At 37.6% G+C, this 24786-nt stretch overlaps 1 protein-coding gene across 6 annotated transcripts in view; it reads right to left on the bottom strand.

The window, feature by feature from the left end:
* The window catches only part of AOPEP (aminopeptidase O (putative)), a 186465-nt gene that overhangs the window by 18093 nt on the left and 143586 nt on the right, over positions 1 to 24786 (bottom strand). For all 6 annotated transcript variants that reach the window (XM_063422452.1, XM_063422454.1, XM_063422455.1 and 3 more), the window contains one exon: positions 5524 to 5640. In XM_063422452.1, the coding sequence (XP_063278522.1) occupies positions 5524 to 5640 (117 nt within the window). The remainder of the gene's footprint in view (positions 1 to 5523; positions 5641 to 24786) is intronic.

Genomic DNA, 24786 nt, shown 5'->3' with positions numbered 1-24786 from the left:
TCTAGTGAAAATGGGAAATGCTTTCTATGACAGAGATATATTCCTTGCTCGGATTTGCATAAGGAGGTAGGAAAAGTAGAGCAGGAGAAAAAAAACAGTATTTCTGTGAGGATGTGTGTGTGAAAAGCATAAGACTCATAACAGTAAAGAGATTTCACTTTGTGAAAACACACATTTCTTCTTTCTTTTCCATTTAATGAAGGTATGGTCCCAGTAATGGTTGGGTGTATAAAATTCAAATATGATTTATTCCAGAAAAAAACTTACCACGCAGGCTGATTCATGTATAGAGTCTTTTCTATGTTCCTTATTTTTCTTTTCCAGATTCCTTATATCAAGTTCCTCCTGATGTGCTAATTGCTGTTCATTTGCAAGTAAAAAATTATTCAATGTAATCACACCTATGTGTAGTGGCACAATAATGTTCTAACGCTCTAACTAAAACATTCAGAAAGGAAAACGAGGTGAGATTTATTTTGCACTCCTGGTAAATTTTCACAGCAGATATGTAAGTCTGGCAAAACATACTGTCGTATCCAAATTAAGGCATCTCCTCCTGACTTGAATAATAAACTGTATATTTAAATATGAAATAAGTACAGAAACTACTTTTCCAGAAAAACCATAAATTCACTAGAAAGCCACACCCTGTAATATGGTCACCAGCTCAAGCTGTCATCTTTTTAATCTACTGATTTGGAGTTTCATACCAACAATGACATCAGTTAAGGAAAAGAACCATGGTTCCCCCTCTGTGGTTGCAATGCTCGTATCTGAAACACGCCTACCTGCTGCTACAGAGTACAGTCAAGAAGGACTAGCAAGCCTGTGGAGGTATTTGCAATACATTACTAATTGTACTCAAAAGCTTCTGAGTCCCTGCCCCAAAGGAGGACTGGCCCAGTGGATGTGCTGAAAGGAAAGCTCACTAAGTGCCTTCTTAAAAGCACTGACCTGTCCCGAGCAGTTCCCTTTTCCCAGTTTTATGGCGTTGTCTACAGAACTCTGTTCCATAAGTGTGCCTTCAAACAATGCCCATCCACAATCAGCACGACAGCTGAATTATGCAACCTGAGAATGTGCTCAGCTCAACACAGTCACCATCAGATGGGAAATGACAAGAATTCATTTGTACTTCCATGTCTGCCAGCTTTTTACAGGCTAGGAAAGATCAATGAATCAAAGTTATTTTGTCCTAACACAATTCTCACTACTTCTAGGATGCCAAGCACTTTAAATGGTTTGTATTACCATGACTGCATTTCTGTGAAACAAGATGCCACCACTTCATAGCTCTGGTCTCACAGGGCATTCTCTCATGCACAATAAAGTACTTGTGTGAGAATGGCTTTATGCCACCCACATGACCGATGATATTATGATCTTAACTCCTTTTACTCACATTTACTGCAGATAGAGTTCTGGTTTCTCTTCTCTTCCCAAAACATACCACATTATGACCCCAAATACAGGGAAAGCATTATGTAAGTGAAGAACATTTCAGTCAACTTGCTGAGACAAGAAAAACCAACAAAGCAACTTTCCATATGCTGTGCAGGCAAGATAAACGTGGTCTCTGTAGTATGAAAGAAAGGAAAGCTAACTCTACAGTGAAAAATCTGGGGAAATACACCATAAATATTTCTGCTTCATCCACATTCTGTAGTTTTTATCACGACTTCTTAGATAATTCAGGAACAAGTAAAAACACAGTTGCAGAAATATCGTCAAGTTTTAAATAGGACTGAAAGTGTCACACACACTGCTCCTCTCCGATGGCTGTGATCTTCCTCCTGTCACACTTTGCAGACTACCCAGCCATCCCGTGACCCTGTGTGCCCACAAATTACAGGCCTTTGACCAAATGAAGAACAGAAATAATGGGAGTAATGAGAGGGCTCCTCTAGCTAAGAGATTCATTGAGTGTTAATTCAGATCTCACGGTGTTGTCTTTTGTAAATGACTGACTCCACTTCATTTATATGAAAGTTCTCAATAGCTTATTCAAATGAGATAAGATTGCACTGTTGTACCAGAAGAGATGTCATTAAGGTTAGACAGATTTTAAAAAATACTAGCCACCCAAAATTTTCCATCTAGACCAACTCTACACATTTTGCCAGATGCTAGATATTGAATAAATGAAACAGCTGCATTGAACAGCCACTTTGGAAAGAAACAAAACAAAACCAATCCCAGACCACTTTAAATTTTGTTATCCTACTGTGCTGTCTGATGGCAACTGTAACTGCTGCTTTATAGCATATCCCATTTCTCCTCAGCCAGCTGAACTTCCAGCTGGACTTTGTCATGTTCAAAATGCAGCCAGCTTCTATAATGCTTCTCTCGGATGCAAGATGTGGTATCCCATGGAGGTGTAGCCTGTGCATGAGTTATTTTCTTATGTAGTAGGAAGCAGCACAAGATAGGGGGAATAGAAAGAGAAAATTGAGGACACAATCATTCTTCTATGGAATTGCCTCCCACTTGTCTGACATCATTTGTCTGAGCCACAGTGGGCTCAAGGCACAGAGAGAAGAATGAAAAAATGGCTTTAAACATTGAAACCTTCATTGCTTTCAAAACAAAGACCTCTTGGATATGCTCAATTCAAATCGCTCAGATCAATAAGTTTAATCTTTTGAAAAGAAAATTTTAGTTTTGTGCCTGCTCAGATGTTCCAAGGTTTGAGGAGTAAGTGGAAAATGAAATACATTTTTTGTTACAGAGGTGGACTGCAAAAAGTGGAAAGGAGTCACAAATTCTGCAATTTGGCAGACGTCCTACAAGACTCTCTTGGCACCCAGACTAGGGGGAGATCAGTCTAAAATGTGAATAAGTCACCAGCAGTTCTGGCTCTTGTGGCTTGAAAGTTAAGCACTATGAATCACAAATATGTTACTTAACCCATGATTTATTTTTTGTTCGTTAAAAGAAGTATTCAAATGAGTGTCTGTCTTAGAAGGGAGACAGACACTAAGCCCACATATCTGCATTGAAACCTAATTTGAGAGAGAACTACTAGTTTGTAGAGGAACTGCACTGAGTAGCTAAGGAGATGTCTTTAGCAGAGATCAACCTTTACATTCCAGGCCCAGGCTGACTCTAGCCTCTCTCCTCTCCCGACTGATACAAAGGAATTGAAACAAGGCAGATAACCTGCTGCAAATCCTCCACTCCTTTCTGAAGCAACACATGCCCGTAGGTTGTTAGGCCTGGACGTGCACATGGTAAGCAATGGTCAGAAGTACCAAGCAGTGTTGTTGGCAGCTTCACTGGCTGGGGACAGATCTGCAGTTTGCTGTGGGCATGTGCAGATGCCACTAGGTGTGCAATGCTTTACTACAAGAAGCATAGTCAATTTTAAAGTCAAAATAAAAATGCTTCAGTGATACAGACAGAAAAGCTTTAAGAAATACAAACAAGGACTTTCCATGCTGTACTTGTGCAGGACAGAAGGACTACCAGTAATAATCTTCAAAAGTATTATGGACAAATTTGAAGACCAGACTTTGTGAAAATACAGAACACCCACACTGCTTGGTGTACTCTCTCACACTATTGCTTATCCCTACTGGAAGATGATTGTGAATTTAAACACTAGTTTTCAAAAATAGGAAAACATTTATTTCTTAACTTTCTGCTGCTGGATGGAACACAGCTGACAACCTTACTACCAAAAATCCTGGAATAAACCCTCTGACATTGAGTTTCTTTTTTTATTGGCCTGCCTGCAAGCTTTTTTATGCTTTTATTTTTAGTAATCCATTTCTGATCTTTAGCTACTGAGAACATTTGAACTGTAGTAACACAACAAGATTACAATCTAGACAAGAGCAGGCTCAGACTGCAGTTCTTTCTCCTAGTGTCATGAAAATCTGCTGTGCACATATATGAGAATGAGGCACAAATAGTCTGTTCCTCAGGTAGGTGAGGCCATGAGAGCTAGTTCCCTTTAAAGGACTGCAGGCGTCTGGGATCTGATGACTGGTAAAATGCTAATGGTAATGTTACCTTAGTTGTACTTCTAAGTGAGTTGTCTGCTGAGCCCTTGGTTTCACCTTGTAAAATAAAATGGAGATTATGTTCATTTCATAGAGGTCCTAATCTTGTGGGTTTGTGGAGTTTCGTCACAAAAAAATTCTGACAGATCGTTTGTGTACTTTTACGTAACAATGCAAGGAAAAAAGAAAGCATGAAAGTGAAGAGAAAGGAAAAACCTGAGAAACTGAAGCTTGTGGCCTGGTGCTTACAATTACATGCTTACAGAGGCATGAAACAGCAACAACACAGTTATTGCTTTGATCTATCTCCCTGTTAATTCCTCTTCCCATAATAGAACGACTGACATTTCACTGGTATTCAGATGTGATTAAAATATATTCTAATACCTATAAATAGAAATGTTGGTTAAAGTACTAATTAAAAACAAATCTGGCATTTGGAAAACTGTATCAACAAAAAGTAAAAAGGTTTAGTAAACAGCAGTTGAAATGTTGGGTGTTTTTTGTTTGGTTTTTTTCCTGAGAAAAAGGTAGACATCTGTCCTATCAATCTTTACACTAAGGTTTGGATTTCCAAGTCTTTCCAAGGACCCACACAGCAACTTCAACGTAAGAGTAACAATACAGATTTTGCTCTCTCCTTCAATTCTAATAATTGCCAAAAAATTTCCAACTATAACACGGTAAATAAGACACACTGGCTTTCTGTAAACTTCTGCAAGGAAGTTTTTAAATAAATAGGAGCCAAATGTTAAGTTCACTATATTCCTTCATTGCACAATAGCTTGATTGTATGCTAATCATAATTAACCCTTGTTTTCTACATATACACACACACACACACACATCTCTACACATCCTTTATTTTCATCATTGCACTTTTTTACCTCTTCTCCTCAATACTACATACTTGAAGCAAAGGCTTGTTGCAAGGACACTTTCAGCCACTTCTTCTGCTGCCTTAATTGCCAGAACTCTCCCAGCTCAAGAAAACCATGGGACTTAAAAGAGTCCTCTCTGCATATCTTAACGAATATTTACTGGTTTGCCTTACAAAGATATAAAGCACTTTGAAGCAGAGATGCTATCCTTTACAATATCATATAAAGCAGTGTTTTCCTCGGGGGCTTATATTAATGTCACTGACATGATTACATTTGGAGACAATATCACAAGGAAAACAAACTGGGCTCCACTACACAAAAAAACATAGTGAAAAATTTAACACTTGAACAAATGTGCTGCCTAAGGTACATGTAAAGTAGTTTGGACATCTGGGTTCTGCTGTACTTAACTACTACAGTATGCAAACCACACCTGAACCTACACAAAACACACAGAAATACCGAGTCATTACGGCATATGAACCTGCAACAATACTGGAGTCAAGATCATCCAATTCCAGATTCAGACATGGAAAAGAAGAACTGCAGTGAGCCTGGTTCCCAGTGGAAAACTGTCATTCCCAGTCAACAACACAGCAGCGTACGTTAGGGAGATTTGTTTTTAAGTGACTTACCTCAGCATCTTGTTCCCGGAGCTGGTATGTTCTCTCCAAGTATTGCAATACTCTAGGACACAGTGTCTTCTCCTCCAAGAGGGACTCCAGAAGTAAGACCAGCTGGTCAGGGAGAAGCTAAAAGAAAAATAAATACCACGTGTGAATGGAGATTTCTAGCTGAGTAATGTAAATGGAACCAAACCAAAGAGGACAAGATTGTGATAGCCTTTGTACTTCCAGCACGTGCTTGAAATACAACTTGGACATCTAGCTGGTTTCTGAAAAACTTCAGGGTTTATGTGTCTGTGTTCTGAAAGACTGTCCTGGGGCACAATTAGGACTCATTTTCCATGGTTTCCATTGTTGTGGTTAGGTCAGATCTAAAACATGCTTATCTTATAGAAATATAATCGTGGCTTAATAAGTAAGATTTTTAAGGAATGTATAAAATAAGTAATTCTATTTTGTTTGGGCTTGGAAGAAATAAAAAGAGAGAATAATTTACAGTGCATAATATGAGGAATCAACAAGGCATATGAATAAATAATTTTTGAGTGACATGTTTATCTGATATACAAGCATTTGCATGGTATGTTTACAGTGAACAAAGGAACACAAAACAAATAAGTGAGCCACCAAACAATTGTTGTAAAAACATATTTTGAGGCATATTTTAGTGCAATGAGTCACAAACCATCCATCCTTTCATGGAAATACACATGAATGTTGTGTTTGTGGCACACACGGTATAGCATCTATAAATGGATATATATTCAGTAGTTTGTTGCTTGACTCCAGAATATACCATTTTGAACTGGAACCTAATGCAGAAAAAAAAAAAAAAAAAAAAAAAAAAAAAGCACTAGAAGCCTGTTGTAGCCAGTGCTTAAGTGCTCTGTTTAATAGGCTTATTGGATGAACAAATAAATAATTCAAACAGACCTCAGAGAGAAATTGCACCAGCTGCCAGGAAACATCTATTGGAAATTCAGGCTCCAAGGTGATCAGTTAGAAGTTTGTTATATGCCCCAAGAATTTCCCCACTATTCATCTTCATGGTGCACCAGGGGAGGAAGGGGGAAGGGAAAAGATTGTCAGTAAAGCTTTGGCGTACAAAAAGAAACCAACCCACTTCTAATGTTCTTGAGACAGACTGATGAAAAAAGATGCCCTGTTACTTTGACAGTATTTCCAGCTTTCACCACATTTGGCAATTTTCTGTTCCCACCTCGCGGCCTGCCCATGTCTGCTTTGCCACGTCAATGCACTAAGCAGGGGTGAAATGAAGTCAGCTATAGGAAATGCCTCTTCCAACAACACATCCCACAGCCAGGGCTGTTTATGTGGACTGAACAAGACTGCATTCCCAATCTCTGACAGTAAGTCCATCAAGATATCAAGGATCTTCTTATAAGTGTTAATCTGTAAAATATCTACATTAACAACTAATTAAGCTACATGACATTTTCTTCCCTTTTAGACTGATTAGTACCTAAATCAGAATAAAGAGGAAAAGACATATATAGTGTGGTAATTTGGTTTCTTTGCATTTTGATTTATTTCCATTTTTTTATTAGTAAAGTTAACTGTATTCCTGAAGACTGAAAACATGTCACATCTTACTAGCTCTTAATGGAACATTTTGTAAGTAATACCAAAGCCTGCCAATCAAACGATATTTTTAAAAGTGGTCAGATACTTACAAATATTGAATATTTCATTTCTGGACAACTACTAAAATGGCAGCTTAAATGCTTACTACAGAGTCCAACAGCAGCTGCCAGGGGGTTGGTGAGACAAGTTAAAAAATAAAACAGGGAAAGCTCTGGGAAGTCACTCTACTTGAAAACAAAATTAACTCTGAACAACAATAAAATACAAAATGTTGCAGAACACCACACAAAGAAAGGTAACTTCTTTGTTAGATTTAGAAATATTTCCTTGCTAACTAAAAAGACAGAACAATACTTAATTTGTAGAAACTATAGAACAGCTGCTTGAATACGTAGGCACAGAACAGCTGAGCTTTTTATAATATATCTCCAGTATAATTGCTATACAGATTCACCCACAGAAAGCTATTGTTTAAGGTAGCATTACAGAATCTCATTGAAGCCAACAAAAGAGCAGCAGCAGAGAAGCAGCCATGCCCTTATTTTATGGCTGTCGAGTGCTGCATCATGGCTGAAGTTTTTTCAGAATTACAGGTTAAAATCCTATCAATTTAGATTTGAGGGTCAGTAAAACAAAGAAAGAACCCCCACCCCAATAAAACAAACAAACAAACAAACAAACCCAAGAGTTTACTAAGTGTTCGGACAATGCTGTCAGGCATATGGTGTGACTCTTGTGGGCCCCTTCAAACTCAGCATGTACAATTCTATGAACGAGACCATGGCCTCTGCTGTTTTCCCACGTTCCAGCTGCCCAAGATGATACCTTACATACCAGTTTCCCGCTCATGGATTAATTACAGTCCAAGGCAGGAGCCAGCGAACACCGGCGGAGAGGGCGGGGCTGGCAGGGGAACGCTGGCAGCCCTCTCCCCGCAGCGGCGCTAGTGGGCGCAGCGATTACAGTTTGCTCCCCGACTTGTTTCTGACAAAAAAGGAGGAACGTTCTCATCTACACTTTTACCCTTTCCTTTCAATAAAAGAGACTCTGCTTAAACTCCCTATCTTAGGCCAAGAGACAGAAAATTTGACTAGAGTTTCACGGGGTGCAGACATTTTCTTTTCCCGAAACACAACAATATGAGAATCATTCTCACCACACCAGTCTTTTATAGCTATAAATAAGCTTCAAAAAATTGCACTTGGAATTTTCTGTCAGAAACCCCACTCACTGTTTTTTCTTTTCTCATCACCACCCTTATTTGTCCTGCCTACCTGTTACTTTCCATCTTTCATACCAGGAGAATTATTTGGGATGCATCTTGTCAATTTTCAATTTGTTTGCCTTATGTTGAATACAAAGAGGTCCTTGCTTTAAATGCTATCTAAACATAAATACTGTAGAGACCTAAATGCAAATTTCTTTTTAATCACTGTATAACCACTTCCCTGTACAACTCATATTCTGTGAATGCATATCGAATATCTAACACCCATAGGAAAGTACACAACACAGACACAGCAAGTTACAGCAGGATAATCATCACAGTCTCAGTCGTGTCTTCAGGCTGAAAACATTCAGAAGACAACCACAACACCCTAAATGCAAAATTTCAGTGTTCCTCATAAAATAAAATAAAATAAAATAAAATAAAATAAAATAAAATAAAATAAAATAAAATAAAATAAAATAAAATAAAATAAAATAAAATAAAATAAAATATACCCCTCCATACTCTGAACTATAACAGAGAATGCTCAATCAAAATGTTCAAATACATGCAACCATGAAAGCAGATCGCTTCAATCAAGAAATGTGGCAAAGAAATAGTTTCATATTACAAAAGAGATATAGAAAAGAAATAGTTTTCATATATGTCAATGATTGCTCCAACACCATCTATTTATACTGTAAAGTAGATAGTTCCTGTCCCAACTGATTCCTGCTGCATTGGCCCTCCCCCAGCTGTGACTATGGACACTACAAAGAAGAAATAAATGAATATGTTGTGCCTCAAATGAGTATAGTGTGCCTCAAGCACACTAGAGGCTTTCTGTCATGTCACACGTACTTAAACATCATCCCCTCTATAAAGCTGTATCCCAGCACTGTGTATCTACTATCTTGCCCTTAAGACTGTAAAACCTCTCCTCCAACTCTTCAGCCTTCAGAAAAAGTTCACTTTGTCCTGACACTAAACAACAATTTGACCCCTGCTTCCCCTAAGTTACCTCATGTGGTGGTTTTAAAGTTTGAGTAACGAGGCTATTACCCTTAAAACAAACTGTAAATGATAGTGAATATCAAAACTGGATCTGTATTTGAAAAATGCAAGATGAAAGAATTAAAGAAAACATAAACAAGCTGAAAATATAACTGAGATTCACTGTATATCAAATCTCTTGGAAGTAAGAGAAGCACACTTTGTATTTTATTCATATCAGTACACAAAACACTTAAGCCATTATAGTACGTTACAAGAGTATCTTAATGCATTAGTAGGACTGAAAGGTTTTCTCTGAACAACACCATGAATTTTCAAGGTACAATCCCTAATCTGTAAAAAGCACAAAGAAAACAGATCTTTCCTCTTCAGAGGTCTGGTATAGCAGCTCTACAGGTCATCGACCTCACATCCCAGAAGACCACCCACGCGAAAGAGTGTATTTATCAATTCCTACATTAACAAATGCAATAAATGCCAGATTCACCCTTTATACTAGGAAAAAAAAAATCCTGCTGAAACATTTGACTACTGACCTTTCACAGCCATGAAATGTGACACAGATATATCTACTTGAGTATCCACAGCACCAGCACTTGCACTGCACCCCTCCGCCAGGACACAAATCACTGAAGTTGTACAGCTGGTATGCTGAATATCCCATTTGCTCCTGCCTGCACTTGAATGAAGTCATTGAAAACCTCCTTGGAGGGGAAATCTGCCTCAGACTAATGCAGCAACCGATTGACAGTGGCGTGATTTCTATTATTACTCCATTATCACACTGGGATCTGTGCCTAAATGAGCATACTTCCTCCCTGATGCCATTTCCTTTTATCCTGGCTCTAGTCTAAAAGTGGATCAATGGGAGTAATATATATGATGTCACTTCAATTTACAGCTACTGCCTCCTTCTATCGCATGCACACATAGATCAATTCTTCCCAAAAATGGTTAAAAAATGCACAGGGAGAATCTTCTCCAAGAAAAGGGTTCTCTGCTATATTTGTCTGTGTAACCACAGCAAGGAACTGTTTACACTGAGCAAAAAACAGGGGGGGAAAGGAAAAAAAAATCACTACTGTGCACTGGAAAATGCTGGCTGAAATACAAGAAAAACAAAGCCTTATAGAGAATTAAAGCAATTTAACCTTTAAAAATTACACAGAAATGTTTAAAGTTTCTAAGGCACAGTGTATTTCTCCTGTATTTGGTGGAAGATAGTCTTGTGTCCTAACCCCAAAACCATGAAACGTATTTTCATTTATGTATTTATAAAATTTTCCCAACTCAAAACCAAGTTCCTTCCCACTCCCCTCTAAGAAAAGAAAGGGAAACTCTCCACCCCATAGTTCAGTTGTGAATGGTTTCCTTCAGACAAAATTTGACCACAGAATAATTTAGGTTGGAATGGACCTCTAATGTCAACGAGTACAACCACTAACCCAGCACTGCCATGTTGACCACTAAATGATGTCCCTAAGCATTAGATCTACATGTTTTTTAAATACCTCCAGAGACACTGACTCAGCCTTTTGCAGCCTGCTCAATTTCCTCATAAACTGCAGTCAAGAAAGCAATGCAACTTGTCCAACAGACAGGATTTATAGATCCAGGCCATCTCTGCACTTTTATGTCACACTGGTCAAACAAATCCCTGAATGAATTTTATTTTTTAAACTCTCTCCCACTGCCTTGAATGCTCTTTTCTGCAGGCTGCAACTAAATAAAAAACTTTTGAAGAACAAATCCCCTCATTCTTTAAACTGTCTAGAAAATTGATAGTTTGAAAATTCAAGAAAATGCTGTTTATTCAACCATGTTTTAAACCAGATCTTGTCATTGTTTACCTCAAACAATATTCTTCAGATTCTGATCAGCACAGTGACTTCTTTTAAATGAAAAAAAGGCATGTTCCACCCTCCCTTGCCACCTTTCAGGGGCTAAAACGTACTCATATCAAGTAACATATGAATTCAATAAAAAATGTCCACACTGACATTTGTTAACTAGTGTAGTGTAAAACACTACAGAGAGACTCTAACACTAAGACAGTTTAACTCTGAAAGAACTAGTCTGCTGTTTGATTAATAAGCAGGAAAAAAAGTATTCTGCAGCTGACATCAAAATGCTCTGAAATGGTTTGCAAAATAAAACCCATCTTTGCCAGAGGCTGACAAAATCTCACAAGCATGTAGTGAAAAAGACAGTCCTGCTGAACTTCTTTGGGCCAGTTTGACTTCTCTCTTGATGAAAAGTCAGCTCCCCTTTCAATGTTTATGACAGATAACTAGTCCTCATTATATTTAAAAGCAAAATATCTCAGTCTGTAACACATTCTCATCTACTTATGAACTGCACTTCTATGATATCTCTTCCCAATGTGTGTGGTTTTTCTCAATATCTGATCAGGAACTCATTTTTCAACAACCATTTTGAAAACACAAACCAGGAATTGTGCCTGGTAATTATCATGAAAAACATATTCCTATGAACTTTGTTTCAAAAAGCCTTATTTCAAAAAGTATTAATTCCAACAAGTTCATCAGCATTTCACTTGTGTCATACTTCAAAATGCATTTTCTGGGACATTTACATCTGGCATCACTTACTTCTTACTAGCAGAACATAAAAATGACACTGAGACCAATTTATTTAATAAACAATTGCACTGGGATATTGTTCCCAGTTACTTTCCTCCTTATAATATCAAAATTAAGGATTTTTTTTTGAAAGCAGGTAAGCTGTGTCAGGTATAATTTTAAGGTCAATACCTACTAAAACAGAAAGATTAGACATATGCTGGCCACAAATATGAAAACATTGCTGAATGAAGGACATAAAGCCCTGTTTTATGTTCTGTGTCTGATATTCTGGTTACAGATGACCAGTAATATTTTTAAAAGGCCAGCCACGTCTACCAGTCCTTAAACTGAAGCTTTTTTTCTTAGGCTTTAGTATGAAGTATTTTCCCATAATTTACTTAATGGACAGAAGATCTACTTATAAAGAAATTCAGCATCTGCAATCTAACATAAATGCACTGAAATGTCAAAAATGATTAAACCTTTATGATCTAACACACTGCTGAGCCAGCAAAATGAAAAACAGGTGGCTTCAACTACAGGTTCAGTCAGGTTATGCAGTGCTTCTCTCATCCTTAGCTTTCTCAAAGAAACATTTCACTGTAACTTTACCCTCAAGCATAATAATTCCCTTTTAAACATAATAGGCTACACATTCTTTATTCTATGCAGATCACCAGCCCTGCCAGTTACTATCATGCTTCCAGTATGTGCTGCTCCTGCTTTCAGATGAAATGGCCACATCAAGAGAAAGTGGACACAGGAAGCCAAATTCATACTTCACAGACAGCATTACTGTGACACAAACCAAAGCTGAAGTTGGCAACAGCAGGATCTTCAGGCGTCCCTCCACTCGATCTCAGGAGTCCCCAGCAGTGGGGAGGTGCTCAGAATATCAGCTGTGGTTAGCGCTCGTCAGCTGTAAGCACCCGGCATTAAGACCACCTTTTCTCATCTAACAGCACACTCAGCAGAGGCACTCAGGTTCAGCAAACTATTCATCTAACTACAAAGAGCAAAGCCAAGGAGACCTTTTGGGGTGTTTTGCAGAGTCTCTGACTATTATGTACTAGAGAATTCATAGAAAAGACTACCAAGTCTTAGCAATTGGTGGAAAGCTTTCATACACACATTGTAGCAGATCCTGAAGTGCAAGTAAGTATCTGCCTCCTAATTTGTCCACCCTGTAGGTCTCAGCTGCTCCAAATCATGTGCCTAAGCTGATCAGTGGCAGTATAAATAATATCATCTTCAATGACCAACATCTAGATCTTCTGGAACCAACTGGCTATCAAGTGTCCTCTGAAGCATTAAAAGAAAGTGGCAGACTACAGCAGACACTGAAAAATGAAGAGCTGAAGAAGAACAATGAGCCACAACTGTCAGTGAGAACACCCTCAGAACCCAAAGAGATTTATTCTACTCATCTGAAGTACTAGAAGAACGACAAAAACCTGACAGCCAAAGAAAATTAACTGATTTTTCAAAGCTTTGATAAATTGCAAATTACTGGGCAAGTAACCTCACCTCCCAGCACTGAAAATGAAAAATCCTGTCTCTGGAAACTAGCCCAGGAAGTTAAGATACCTCTTCAGTATGAAAAATCCTTGCAACAGAACTGAGCAGGGGCCAGCTTGAAGAAGTATCGTTCTTTTCCTTTTAAGTGTGGTACACATTTGGCTACTTCTGGCACAGAATTTTTTTTTGCCTATACTTACCAATACAATGCCCAGAGTTCAGCTGAGATTGTTATCTTCAAGGAATTCACTACAGGTTTTCCAACTCTCTTACGGTGTGGTCAGGTCTTGGGGAAATCTCAGCTTGTTCACCAGAACGCTTTTCTTTCTGGCAAGTCAAGTACAAAGGTTCTAGATCTAGTACCTGCTAGATGGCCCAAACATTCAGAGAAAGAACCTGAAGAAGGAGGAAAGAACTTGCTCTTCAAAGCTTTCACTAGCACGGCTGTGCTGAAGGAAGTTTTATCAACTCAATTTTATCAACTCAGATCATGCTGGAGCTGCAGGATACAACACCACTTCAGGGAGGGCTGTCTGAGATTCATCACAAAGCACTAACAGTGTCACAAGCCTTCCTGGAGAAAAGCATTAAGGCACAGATGGGAACCTGCACTTCCATCTCTTAACCCTTTACGACTGGAATCCACAAGAATCAATTCTCTTTTCTGCAACATTACAACAGGTAATGAGTGCTTTCATATTTAATTATGTCATGTGTCTTTTAACATTTGTAGATAAACTGCATTTCCAGACCATATTTTTTTCAGATCTGAAATCTTGCTCTGGTGGACTGTGTATCCACCACAGCCTGTGCATACTCACAACAATTTTTTCACCATACCACATCCATTTGATCCCTTTTTTATTTTAGAGTTGTTTTGTTTGCTGGTTGGTTGTTGTTTTGTGTGTTGGTCTTGGGCTTTTTTGCATTTGTTGAGAATACAGTTGACCAGACTGTTCAGAAACACACACATACCTCCAAGCAAGTCTTAATTATAGACAACCTTAAAACAGATGTAGTTCTAACCATCTAAACCTAAGAGTAGGTGCTGCTGGTAATCTAGAAAAGCAGTATATAGAGTTTGCAATCATGAAACTGTCCCCATTGATCAAAGATGCAGAGATGCCAATCCACCACCATCAGCTTCTAGAATACTTTTTTTAACTAAGATCTCACTGTGGCCATGACTAAAACTATCCAGTTGTCTGAAAGAACACTTTCACTGTGGTGGAAAGTCATCTAGTTCAGCAGGTGCTGTCACTTCTCAGCCCAATTGCCTCATCACCTCAAAAGGAAGCCTTTGGCACTTCAGAAGATAACTGGCACTGAACACTGCACCATGACTCTAGCAACACAGCTTACCATACGGTTACCTGTTATACTGGTTTTCAAGTTCTTTTGTGGTTCCCACCCCAATGCCCACAAAATCAACCAATGCAGACTACACTGATGAATTCTGACTGCTGCCCAAAGATCACAGGTCACAGCCAGGCATTACCTCTCACTCCAGATATAGGCCAACTTTCTCAGTTTTGCCTGGTCTACTACAAATACATAGCACGGTGTAGTTAAAGGGGGAAAAAAAGGGAAGAAAAAAAGAAAGGTAAAAAAAGCAGCACGTGACCACTTCTATCTCCCAAAAAAACCCTTCTGAAACAAAATACTTCACTGAACACAGCTTTCCAGGGACAGAGGATAAGACAACAATATACTTGACAACATTTCATTGATTAACACTTTGGTGAAAGCTACTCAAATCCTATTGTGATGAGTATGATATGGGACAGAAGACGTGTATCCCACTACTTTTTATTCCTGATTTTAAAAATATGGATAAGGTTTTAAATTAAACTGTTGCAAAAGACAATTAACATTGGAAAAAAAAAATCAAGGCCTTAAAAGATCTGAGAACAAGTGGATGAGTGTTGCACAGCGTCCTCACTATGCCAGTGCTATTCAAAAAGATACTAGCAAAGATCTCACTGCCAGATTTTCTCTTTCAAAATCTGTATTTCACCTATACGGGAGCATGAGAACTAATTATAAAAATAATCCAAGGTCAAACCTGTTGGACATGAACTTTCCAGAACTGCAATTTGACTCACAGATTTTTTAGCTTGAAGGAGTGCAAGAAATTGAGTGGCTTGAGACAGCACTGGCCCACCATTAGTGTGTGCAGGAGCAGAACTTCTTAAAAAGCAAAAAAAAAAAGAAAAACCAAACCCAAAAATTTAGTTGAAGTATTAATGTTTTCAGAAGTAACTGTCATATAAAATGAGTTTAAAATGTAATATAAGAGCTACACTCTGCTCATGTTTTTCAGATGAGACTTTCTGTAACGTCTGGGATAGGTGAATCATTAAAAGGAATCAGGAGCTATTTCATCACATGTACTGACCAGTACTTTCACATACAGACACATTAATAATGACTTTTCAATCTTGATAATGGATTTGTTTTTTGACTCATAAATACAGCTTTGTGCGGGAACTTTATTCAATTAAACAGGATTGCATCAAAGCACTAGCCTCCAAACAGCTTTCTTTTAAAAAAATCCCCAAAACTAGTACTTTCTTGTGATTATAGAAATGTTGATTTTTATGAATATGTGACAGAAACAGAAAAAATATTTCAAACATACTAAGTAACTACTAAGCTGATAAAGGGGTAAGAATAAAAATGACATTAAAGGCATAAACTCCCTTATAAATAGCTGAGGCAAAATTAGAGGCTTTAAATATATTAATTGCATGCAGGTTTTTATGCTTTTGTAATACTGGATGCAAGTACATAAATATTTCCCCATGCAATAATTTAATTTTTTTTTTACCTGTCTCCAAACAGTAGTGGTGGTGTTTAAAGGTTTATTGGTTTTTTTGGTTGGTTGGTTGGGTTTTATGCATCTGTGAGGAAGATTCAATGAAGTGCTTAAAGTAACTTTATTTCATGACCTCCATCCATTAGGTTTATGCATCACATTGCAGAGTACCTGGAATAACTTAACATAAACCAGAGGTACCTGCAACTTGATTTCCAGAAGCAAGCACAAAGACAAGTTTTCATGCTGAAATCAAAGAGTCTCCTAGGTTCTGCATTTTCAAATAGAGATCCTCTACCATATTTTCAGTCAATAATTTACTACAATCTTCATTTTTATTAATACTTGAACATTTCCAATGCTTTACAAATGACTGACAAAGCAATGGTAAAAGCCGCAGAAAAATTAAAATAAATCCTTAACCAAAATCCCCAGATTAAAGTTGTTAATTGTTATTCTGCAAATGTGCAGAAAATCTATTCAATTTACTGCCATTCCTTTCCATAGTACTTTTCCCCTTAGCAAAAGGACCTAACGTGTGTTAAGCAGAGAGCACTCCATATCCTGATCTGTGCATTTTTGGGTTCCACACCAGATATTTTATGTTCTGCTTAAGCCCTTGCACATGGACCTGGAGGAACCAGGATGGGCCGCAGCAGGACTTCCTGGTAAAAGGGCAGATTCGAGAAAATCACTGCTACTGACAGCAGGGGAGCCGACCCTCCTTCAAACAGCATTCACTTCCTTATTTCCAAGGCTGCATGGTATTTCACTCCTACCTCTTTAGGAAAGCAGGGGGGAGAAAGAATATTGACCTCCAAGAAGGATACCTGGAAAATTTGCTGACCTATGGGGTCATCACATACTTCTTATGGAAGGAGAGTTCCCATTATCTTCAAGGGATTATTTTTTTCTGCTAAGAAGAGTAAGAACAGCACTTCGTCACTGGATTTAATAGAAATGTGAAAACAATCAAGCAGATAATGCCAGGGAGCAGTGGGCCGACTGTGCAGTAGCAGAGCACTATTTATAATACAGACGGCTGGATAACCACTAGTACAGCACTTCAACAGTAATTCATAATCTTATCTGCTATGGAAATAGTTGACTGAAAGTTGGCTTTTGCAAGAACCTGCAGTGCTACACAGTGACAGCGCCAAGTTATTCACATAAAAGTTTTAAACATTCTAATGTTTAAACGTTCTAATTTATGAAATGGCTTGATAACAATCATTTAAACCTAATTTAAGGTAAGTAATGGATGATTTGAATACTGAAAGGCAACCTATTCCACTGTACAAGCAAAATATCTGCTTAGTATGAGTCTTGTTCTTAAAAAGCAAAGGCAAGCAGCTGCTCTATCAGCTCTTTTCTTCTGGTGAAGTCAGTCTCTTTCATTTTAGAAATGTGTGTGCTGCTGCAGGAAAAATGAACCTTAAGTTTCCATTATAAACTGCAGTGCTCATGTGTTTATAACTTCACTATAAAAATCTCCCTCCAGCAAAAAATTTGGCATAACAGTTCCTAGTTTATAAAAGATTGTAAAAATACCACTTTCATTATTATTTTTCCAGATAAAATTTCCAAGGTGTCTTACTGATTTAAGACAAGTGTCTTATCACTGAACTCCTATTATTAACAAATGAAAACTTGACAGTTGATTACTCTAGCTTGAGTCTAAATGACATTTGCAAGTCTTTGAAATTAGGAAAGCTACTGTTAACAAGGAGCAAACAGCTATGATTAAGGAATACTTTCCACTGGCAAAATTAAACCTTCATAGTTCTGTCTTAAAAAAAAAACCAAAACCAAAATCAAGCAACGAAAATCAATAGCATTTTTTCCTTTTCTTTCAAATTAGGCAGTAGAGATTTAGCTTGCTCTGCACTTTTTTCCCCATGCTTAAAAGTAATCCCCTGAATATGCCTCAAAATCCCAGCCACATCATCACCTATACCCCATGACAATCACAGTTTATGGGCACAATGCCGCAAACACTCAGGTGTAATTAACTTGATGTGCACGAGTACCTCCAGAGAAAGAAGCAGCTTGCTCATTGGTTTATGCACTTGGCCCTCTTAAATGTACCTTTCACAATTACATTAGAAGCCTTAATAAATTAATTGCAAAACTGAAGAATTTTGCAGTTATAGTAGAGCTACTGCTTTTTCAAACTAGCTCAAAGCATAGTATTGTAGAGACTTAGACCAATTTCTGTTAAAAGCTGCTTATTTTCAGCAGAATCTAACAAAATCATTAATTTGTATAAAACTTTAGTTGGCCCAGCCTGAAAATACATTAAAATAAACAGCGTCTTATTGGAAATTTAACTCTTTTTACTACCCTGGTATTTTCAAACACAGACATCTCGGCTCCAACAATATGCTGCAGTTTCTGTGCATCACTGACTCCAACCTGGGGAGCAGCTGCAGCACTGACTTTCAGATGGATACATACCTGTAAGTCCCAGAAAGCTGGGAACCAGGCACACTCAGCACCTCTGCAAATTAACACTGCCCAGGCAGAGTGCATACATTGTAGAGGCCTAAGCAAAGCAGGCACTGTACACTGAAATATGTTTCTCTTCATGGTTATTTCACCATTGATTCTTAAGAGGGCGAACTGCTGCCCACAATCAGCTTAGCTATGAATCAGTGGATAGGTCTTCATTTTGTCAATTATCTTTGCATAAATTGCAGAAAGATCCACTTTAAATAAGGAAAAGCATGTTAAACTGTCAAAGATTTCGCCATTTAAAAAAAAATACCTAGGAAAAAATCCAAACATGCAAAGCAAGCTGATTACATGTGTATTAGAAATATTTTCCCCCCTGCAACCTTTCCTAAGCAAGTCTGTATTTCATATACTCCTAAAGTCACGGAACAGATACCAGCTGTACCGTAAATGCCCAGTGTGGCACTGGCAGGTAAAACACTCTCAGCTGAGTTTGAATATTGTGATTGAACACTGCAATACACAGCGACTTTATCTCATAAACACACTTAAAACAAGTGATTAATGATAAATCCAACTTCTTATCAACTTCTGATTGCAAATGGACAATAGAGGCAAGAAGGTGACAGGAAAGGAATTCCACTGATACTCAAAATGAGTGCTGTAACCCGTAACAGCTGAGTTACTCCAAGAATTGGTAAAGCATAAAAGAAATTCACTGTTACTCTAAAAAGGCCAAAAGAGGAGAGCGTACTTACTGCAAATGCAATTTCAGTTCCACTCTGTTAGCAAGAGCACGAAGTCCTTTAACCTGATAACAGCTGTGCTGTTGTGCCTCTAATATTTGTCTTCTCTCAGACTAAATACACAAGTTCTTCTTCTTAATCTCAATCCAATCACAAACCAGTCTTGGATATGCTCCACCCTTGCAATTACATCTGGCTCTCGGTGATCCTATTCCACTTCTTTCCTTCCCTACCCCCTTTGCATAGTAAAGGCGTTTTTTCTCAGTGATCTTCTGGGAATATTATCTCTCATCTAATAATCACATTAATTAGAAATTTTAATTTTGGCATTAAACAACACAAAACTAGTTTTGACAAATCTTACAATTCCAGGGGCAATAACAATGTAAAAGTTAACCACTTTTTCATCTGCCTCTGAATATATTTGCATTTCTAAAAAGTAAAGCCAAAAGAAGAAATGTTACCCTCTTGCTTTCTATAACAAGATGAGTGTGTCCATTTGCAGAATGACTCTTAATTTCAGGTTCTACTGCATTGACTTCCAGAAAACATAGTCAATAAACATACTATTTTACGTTAGTAGTTGAAAAACCAAGTGCAAGGACAGCACATATTTCATAATCTTCAAAATAACTGCATTTTGTGTATTGTAAATAAAATTTTAATACAAATAAAAGCAATGAAGGGAAAAAGTCGACTGCAACTGTAGTTTCTGCTCATTGTTAATATTAGCATTATGAATATTATGAATAATTTGCATGCTTACAGTAAATGACAAGTGCTGGTCTCTGTGATTTCACAACACCAAGCCCAGCTCATAGGCAATCTGGTTGGGAGAAACAAATGTAGCAATTGTATTTCAGCAGGTCTGTATCATTAACAAAGCCAGGATAAATAAGCAGCCTTTCCAGTACATACTACCTTTCTGTATTACCCTTTGTAGTCAGAAAATAGTTTGCCCCAATAGAAACATAGTGATTAATTTACAATACTGATTAATTTTGAATGTATTTGCATGGAGCAAATTAGAGATCTGAACCTTTCTGAGACGTGTCTCAAGGGGAAGAACAGGACTGTGACAACAAAAACATGTTGTGACATTAACAGAAAGCAATTTTTTTCACTGATGCCTAAATTGCATACAGTGCTTGGGACTGTTTTTCTCTGGAAAACTTGTTTTCCCTTTTTTCAGTCCCACTGGGATCTCTGACCATAAGTTTGAACTGACTTGAAAAGTAAAGCAGACGCAGAGGAGGGAGGGTCAGGGGAGAGCAGGGGTAGTGCAGCAGGGGACAGACAAAACCCCAAACTGTTGCGACTGGCGTTTTCAGCATTTACATGGCTAAATTTGTATTGCCAAGACAATTAGAGCTTATTGGCCCGAACACTGAAAATTACTGATTTATGCTTAGCAACCTTGCAAATGACAACCATTGCTGCTCACGGTAAGGCAACCAATTTAAGGGCCTCTCAATGTATACAGAACTTCCATTTATATATATTTATTTTTTAAAGCTCAGGTTTCCAGTTCCACCAAGTAAGTGCTCTCTCTGTAGAGCCGTGATACTGTGGTGATACACACATGCACATTATATCACAGCACAGTTCTAAACTGCAGCAGCAGACAGCAAGACAGATTCGTTTAATCTAGATTTTGATTATGTAAAATTGCAAAGGATAGAATGGAGGCTGGTGAGTCAGGCTGTTGAGACCTCACAATCATGGGAAAACATACTTTAGATGGCTTTTAGCCAGCTGTTTGTTGAATGCCTCTCCCCCTTTCCACTTATACCTGCTACTGTTTAAATCAAATATTGCTTCTCTTTTAAAAAACACATTGTAGGTTATTTATAAGAGAAAAATGTGAGTTCCTTTACAGTGACATACTTTTCTGTTTCTTTTAATTTTTTTTTCCATTTTTTTGTTATACAGACATTGGGTTGCTTGGCTAGGGTGTTTTCCTTTGGTTTTGGTGACTGGATTTTCCTCTGTTTTTGGAATGTTTACTTAATGTTTGACATCTCACTGTTTCCTCCCAACAATCAGTTCCTCCAGTTGGTTTTTGTTTTGTTTTGTTTTTAAATTACTCACACAGCAATAGGGAAGAGAAAAAAAAACAAACCAGTAACAATTTTTTTAAAACTCTCTCCAGGAAACTGGGTTGTAAAACCATAAAATCTGGCAGGGCGTCAAAGCAGGGGAGAACCTTACATATTTTTACATAAAGCTGAGGTTTTTTAAAAAAAGGAAAATTACCATACTTTGCTTAGCTGAAACTCTAGATTTGTAGAGGAAGTGGATAGGACCAAAAGACTTGTGCTACAAAATTTAGAAAGAAAACATTATGGGAAGCAAAAACGATGGGGAGAAAAATCCACTGATAGGATGAAATTGTCTTCCCTCTGAGACTTCCACGTTTTCACCACTTTTTAGAGCACCAGTATTTTTTTCCAGTATTTCAATATATCTGAAGTTGAAACTCTGCTTCGCGTCTCATTTTCCCACATTTTCTGTATGGGACACTTGATTAGGAGCATGCACTTCCCCAGGAGGGGTACGGCCAGAACGGTGGGCGCAGAGGGAGGCGCGGGCTGAGCTGAAACGCAGCGGAACAAACCGCAGCTGCGAAGAGGCTGCGGCCAGCGGGAGCCACACATACCGCCGGCACTTCACCTGCAGAACATACCTCTACTTGGTTTCCTAAAGCCATTCCTAAATGGCTCCTTCTGTGCAACTCTCCTGAGCTCTGCCCAACAGCTCTCGGGGCTGTTGTTTATGTAGGAAAGACAGCCAAACATCTCTGGAAACTGGGAATCACTACTATTAAATTTTTGTTATTTGTGGTTGAAACAACTAAATTCAGTTGTAATTCAAAGCTGTGATACAGAATAATGCACAGTTCAAGGCTGAACACGATGCCACCTAACACCTACAGAACGATTTTGTCAAACTATATTTTGCTGTGACTCATTTTGTACTATATTTTAATTTAAAAACTTTAATAAAAAGAAAATTAAAACATAATTAGGTGTCTATAAACAAAAGTAAAATTATGGTAATTACTATGAAACAACCCCATATATCTATTTCTATTATTTCTATTTCTACTTCTATGACAAAAACCTTCAGTAGCCCACAATTAGCTTATATTTGAACAATGCTCAAAGGTTTATTTAAAGTACCATATTACAAAAGGCAGATAGAAGTACTCTTCACTGAAATGCCTTTACTACTCAATAAAAAGTAAGAAGAAAAACAATATTAGAAAGAAAGTCAAGCACTGGTTACTACTGGCTCAAATCAAATCTCTGCATTTTTCCACATTAACTCTGATGGTAATTTTCCAGCACTATTAGCTTACCCATACAATTTCATAATTAAATTATATAATGTGACACTTCAAAAAACACATTAGGTAAACATCACAGACACTTTAATTCAGCACAAGAGAGCTTGGCCATGTATTTAAAATTAGTTGCTTTTCCTGATACACTGCTACTCTGGAAAAAATGCTACAGTGAATCTAACTATAAATCCAATTTCCCCAATTACACAAATCAACAATTACGCAGAAAAACTCCTGTGCCGCACATTTTTAATTACAGATTTTATTAGACCTTGAATGGAGTAGCAGGAGAAATTACCATTCAGATGTCTAAAAAATACTCCTTCTTTTGCATATTTGCAGCTTCATCACAACTTGCAAACAAACTGTTTTGCAGAGCAAACTAGCAGGAACTGATGTAAAATGCTAGTATAGTTTTACTTTTCTGACATGTGTGCATGTAATGTTATGCTATTACTGGGAAAATTGTAAATCCATACAAACACTTTAAGAACAAGCAATACAGCACTTTAAACAAAATATATTGAGTGGATACTTGCAACAGCTGATGAATTCTGACTGATCAGATCTAACTAAATGACTCCAGGCTAAAACTTCTGAAGAGAACATCAGAGAACCATCTTGTAACAACATTAAAGAAAAAGAAACAAAAAATAGGTGACAAGTTATTTCTGGAAATATTAATATCAAAAAATTTTAGTTTGGAACATTAATAGTGACTTTATTTTTCATTACACTGCATGGACTATCTAAACCAGACTTGTTCATACTTTTTAGAAACCAGGGAATCTGAGCTGCAACTGCCTTGCTTTGTGCTAGATTTATACGTTAAGCATTTCAGACATAACAAACTTGATTTTAGCAGCAGAACTTGTTGAGACAAAATTACCATAGATTTCAGTGAAACTCATCTGCAAGGATTGTAGGGTGGAGCATACAACACCTTCTGAGTAATCATTTTAAAACATACACACTGTGATCATTTAAATTTATTTTGACATTTTATATTATTTGGTTAACTTTAAACTTTCAGTGCAATGCTGAAACATGAAGACATTAAAGAGCATAGCATAAAACAGAGTGCTGCAGGGAATAGACTTGCTCAAATTTGGTAGAGGTTGAAGTCAACACATTACACAATCCCAAACACCTTGTTCACAGATTTTATTATTGATGACATCTGCACACTGTCAATTCTTATTTGGCAATACCAAGTATACTGTTTGGTCAAATTAATTTTATATATAGGAATAAAAAGGTTTCAAAATAATGTATATGCAGAGCAGCACAAAATTATGTAACCTACATGCCAATAAAGGGATGAAATTCGGTGGTTATATTTTCCAACTGTAACACAAAGGGTTTTTAGAAACCAGCAGGAAGCTGCTATGGAATCTAAACCAAGAAGGCACGTAACTAGTGCATGAGAAGCATGAATTATCAAAGCATTTTCTGACATGTGTTTTGATCACTGGAGATATGCCAAAAAACTTGTTCCAGTAAATTGACTTTGGATGTCTCTAAATGCTTTAAAGAAATGATTTGTGGCCATGAAGGTAAATAGACAAATGCTAAGCCTTCACTTCAGCAACTGGAAACAGCCAGATTTGCATGAGGAAAACAGGAACTTTGAAAGGCTAAAAATTTACATCTCAGCTATAAACCCAAAATGTAATGTACTATTACAATAATTCATTGCATGAGGAAAATTAGAGCTTTTTATTTATACACACACTTTGAGGCCAGTCCTGACACCTTTACATAGCCGTATCTCAATATTTTTGCTTTGTACAGCAGTGGCAGAATGGGATTTTTGTACTATTCCTTATTGGAATTAGGAGCAAATTCAGACAGACAGATGAGCCCCCTCATACGCTGTGTGAATCTTGGCTTCTGAATTAAAGGAAATATGTTTACAGTGTCTATTCTATGTACTTCCAGCCTTGTAAAAGACTAATGTACTTTTGGCATATGAT

The sequence above is a fragment of the Prinia subflava genome, chromosome Z (assembly GCF_021018805.1).
Source record: "Prinia subflava isolate CZ2003 ecotype Zambia chromosome Z, Cam_Psub_1.2, whole genome shotgun sequence".
NCBI lineage: Eukaryota > Metazoa > Chordata > Aves > Passeriformes > Cisticolidae > Prinia > Prinia subflava.
The sequence above is the reverse complement of the archived record's forward strand: the minus strand, read 5'-3'. Positions and strand labels throughout refer to the sequence as shown.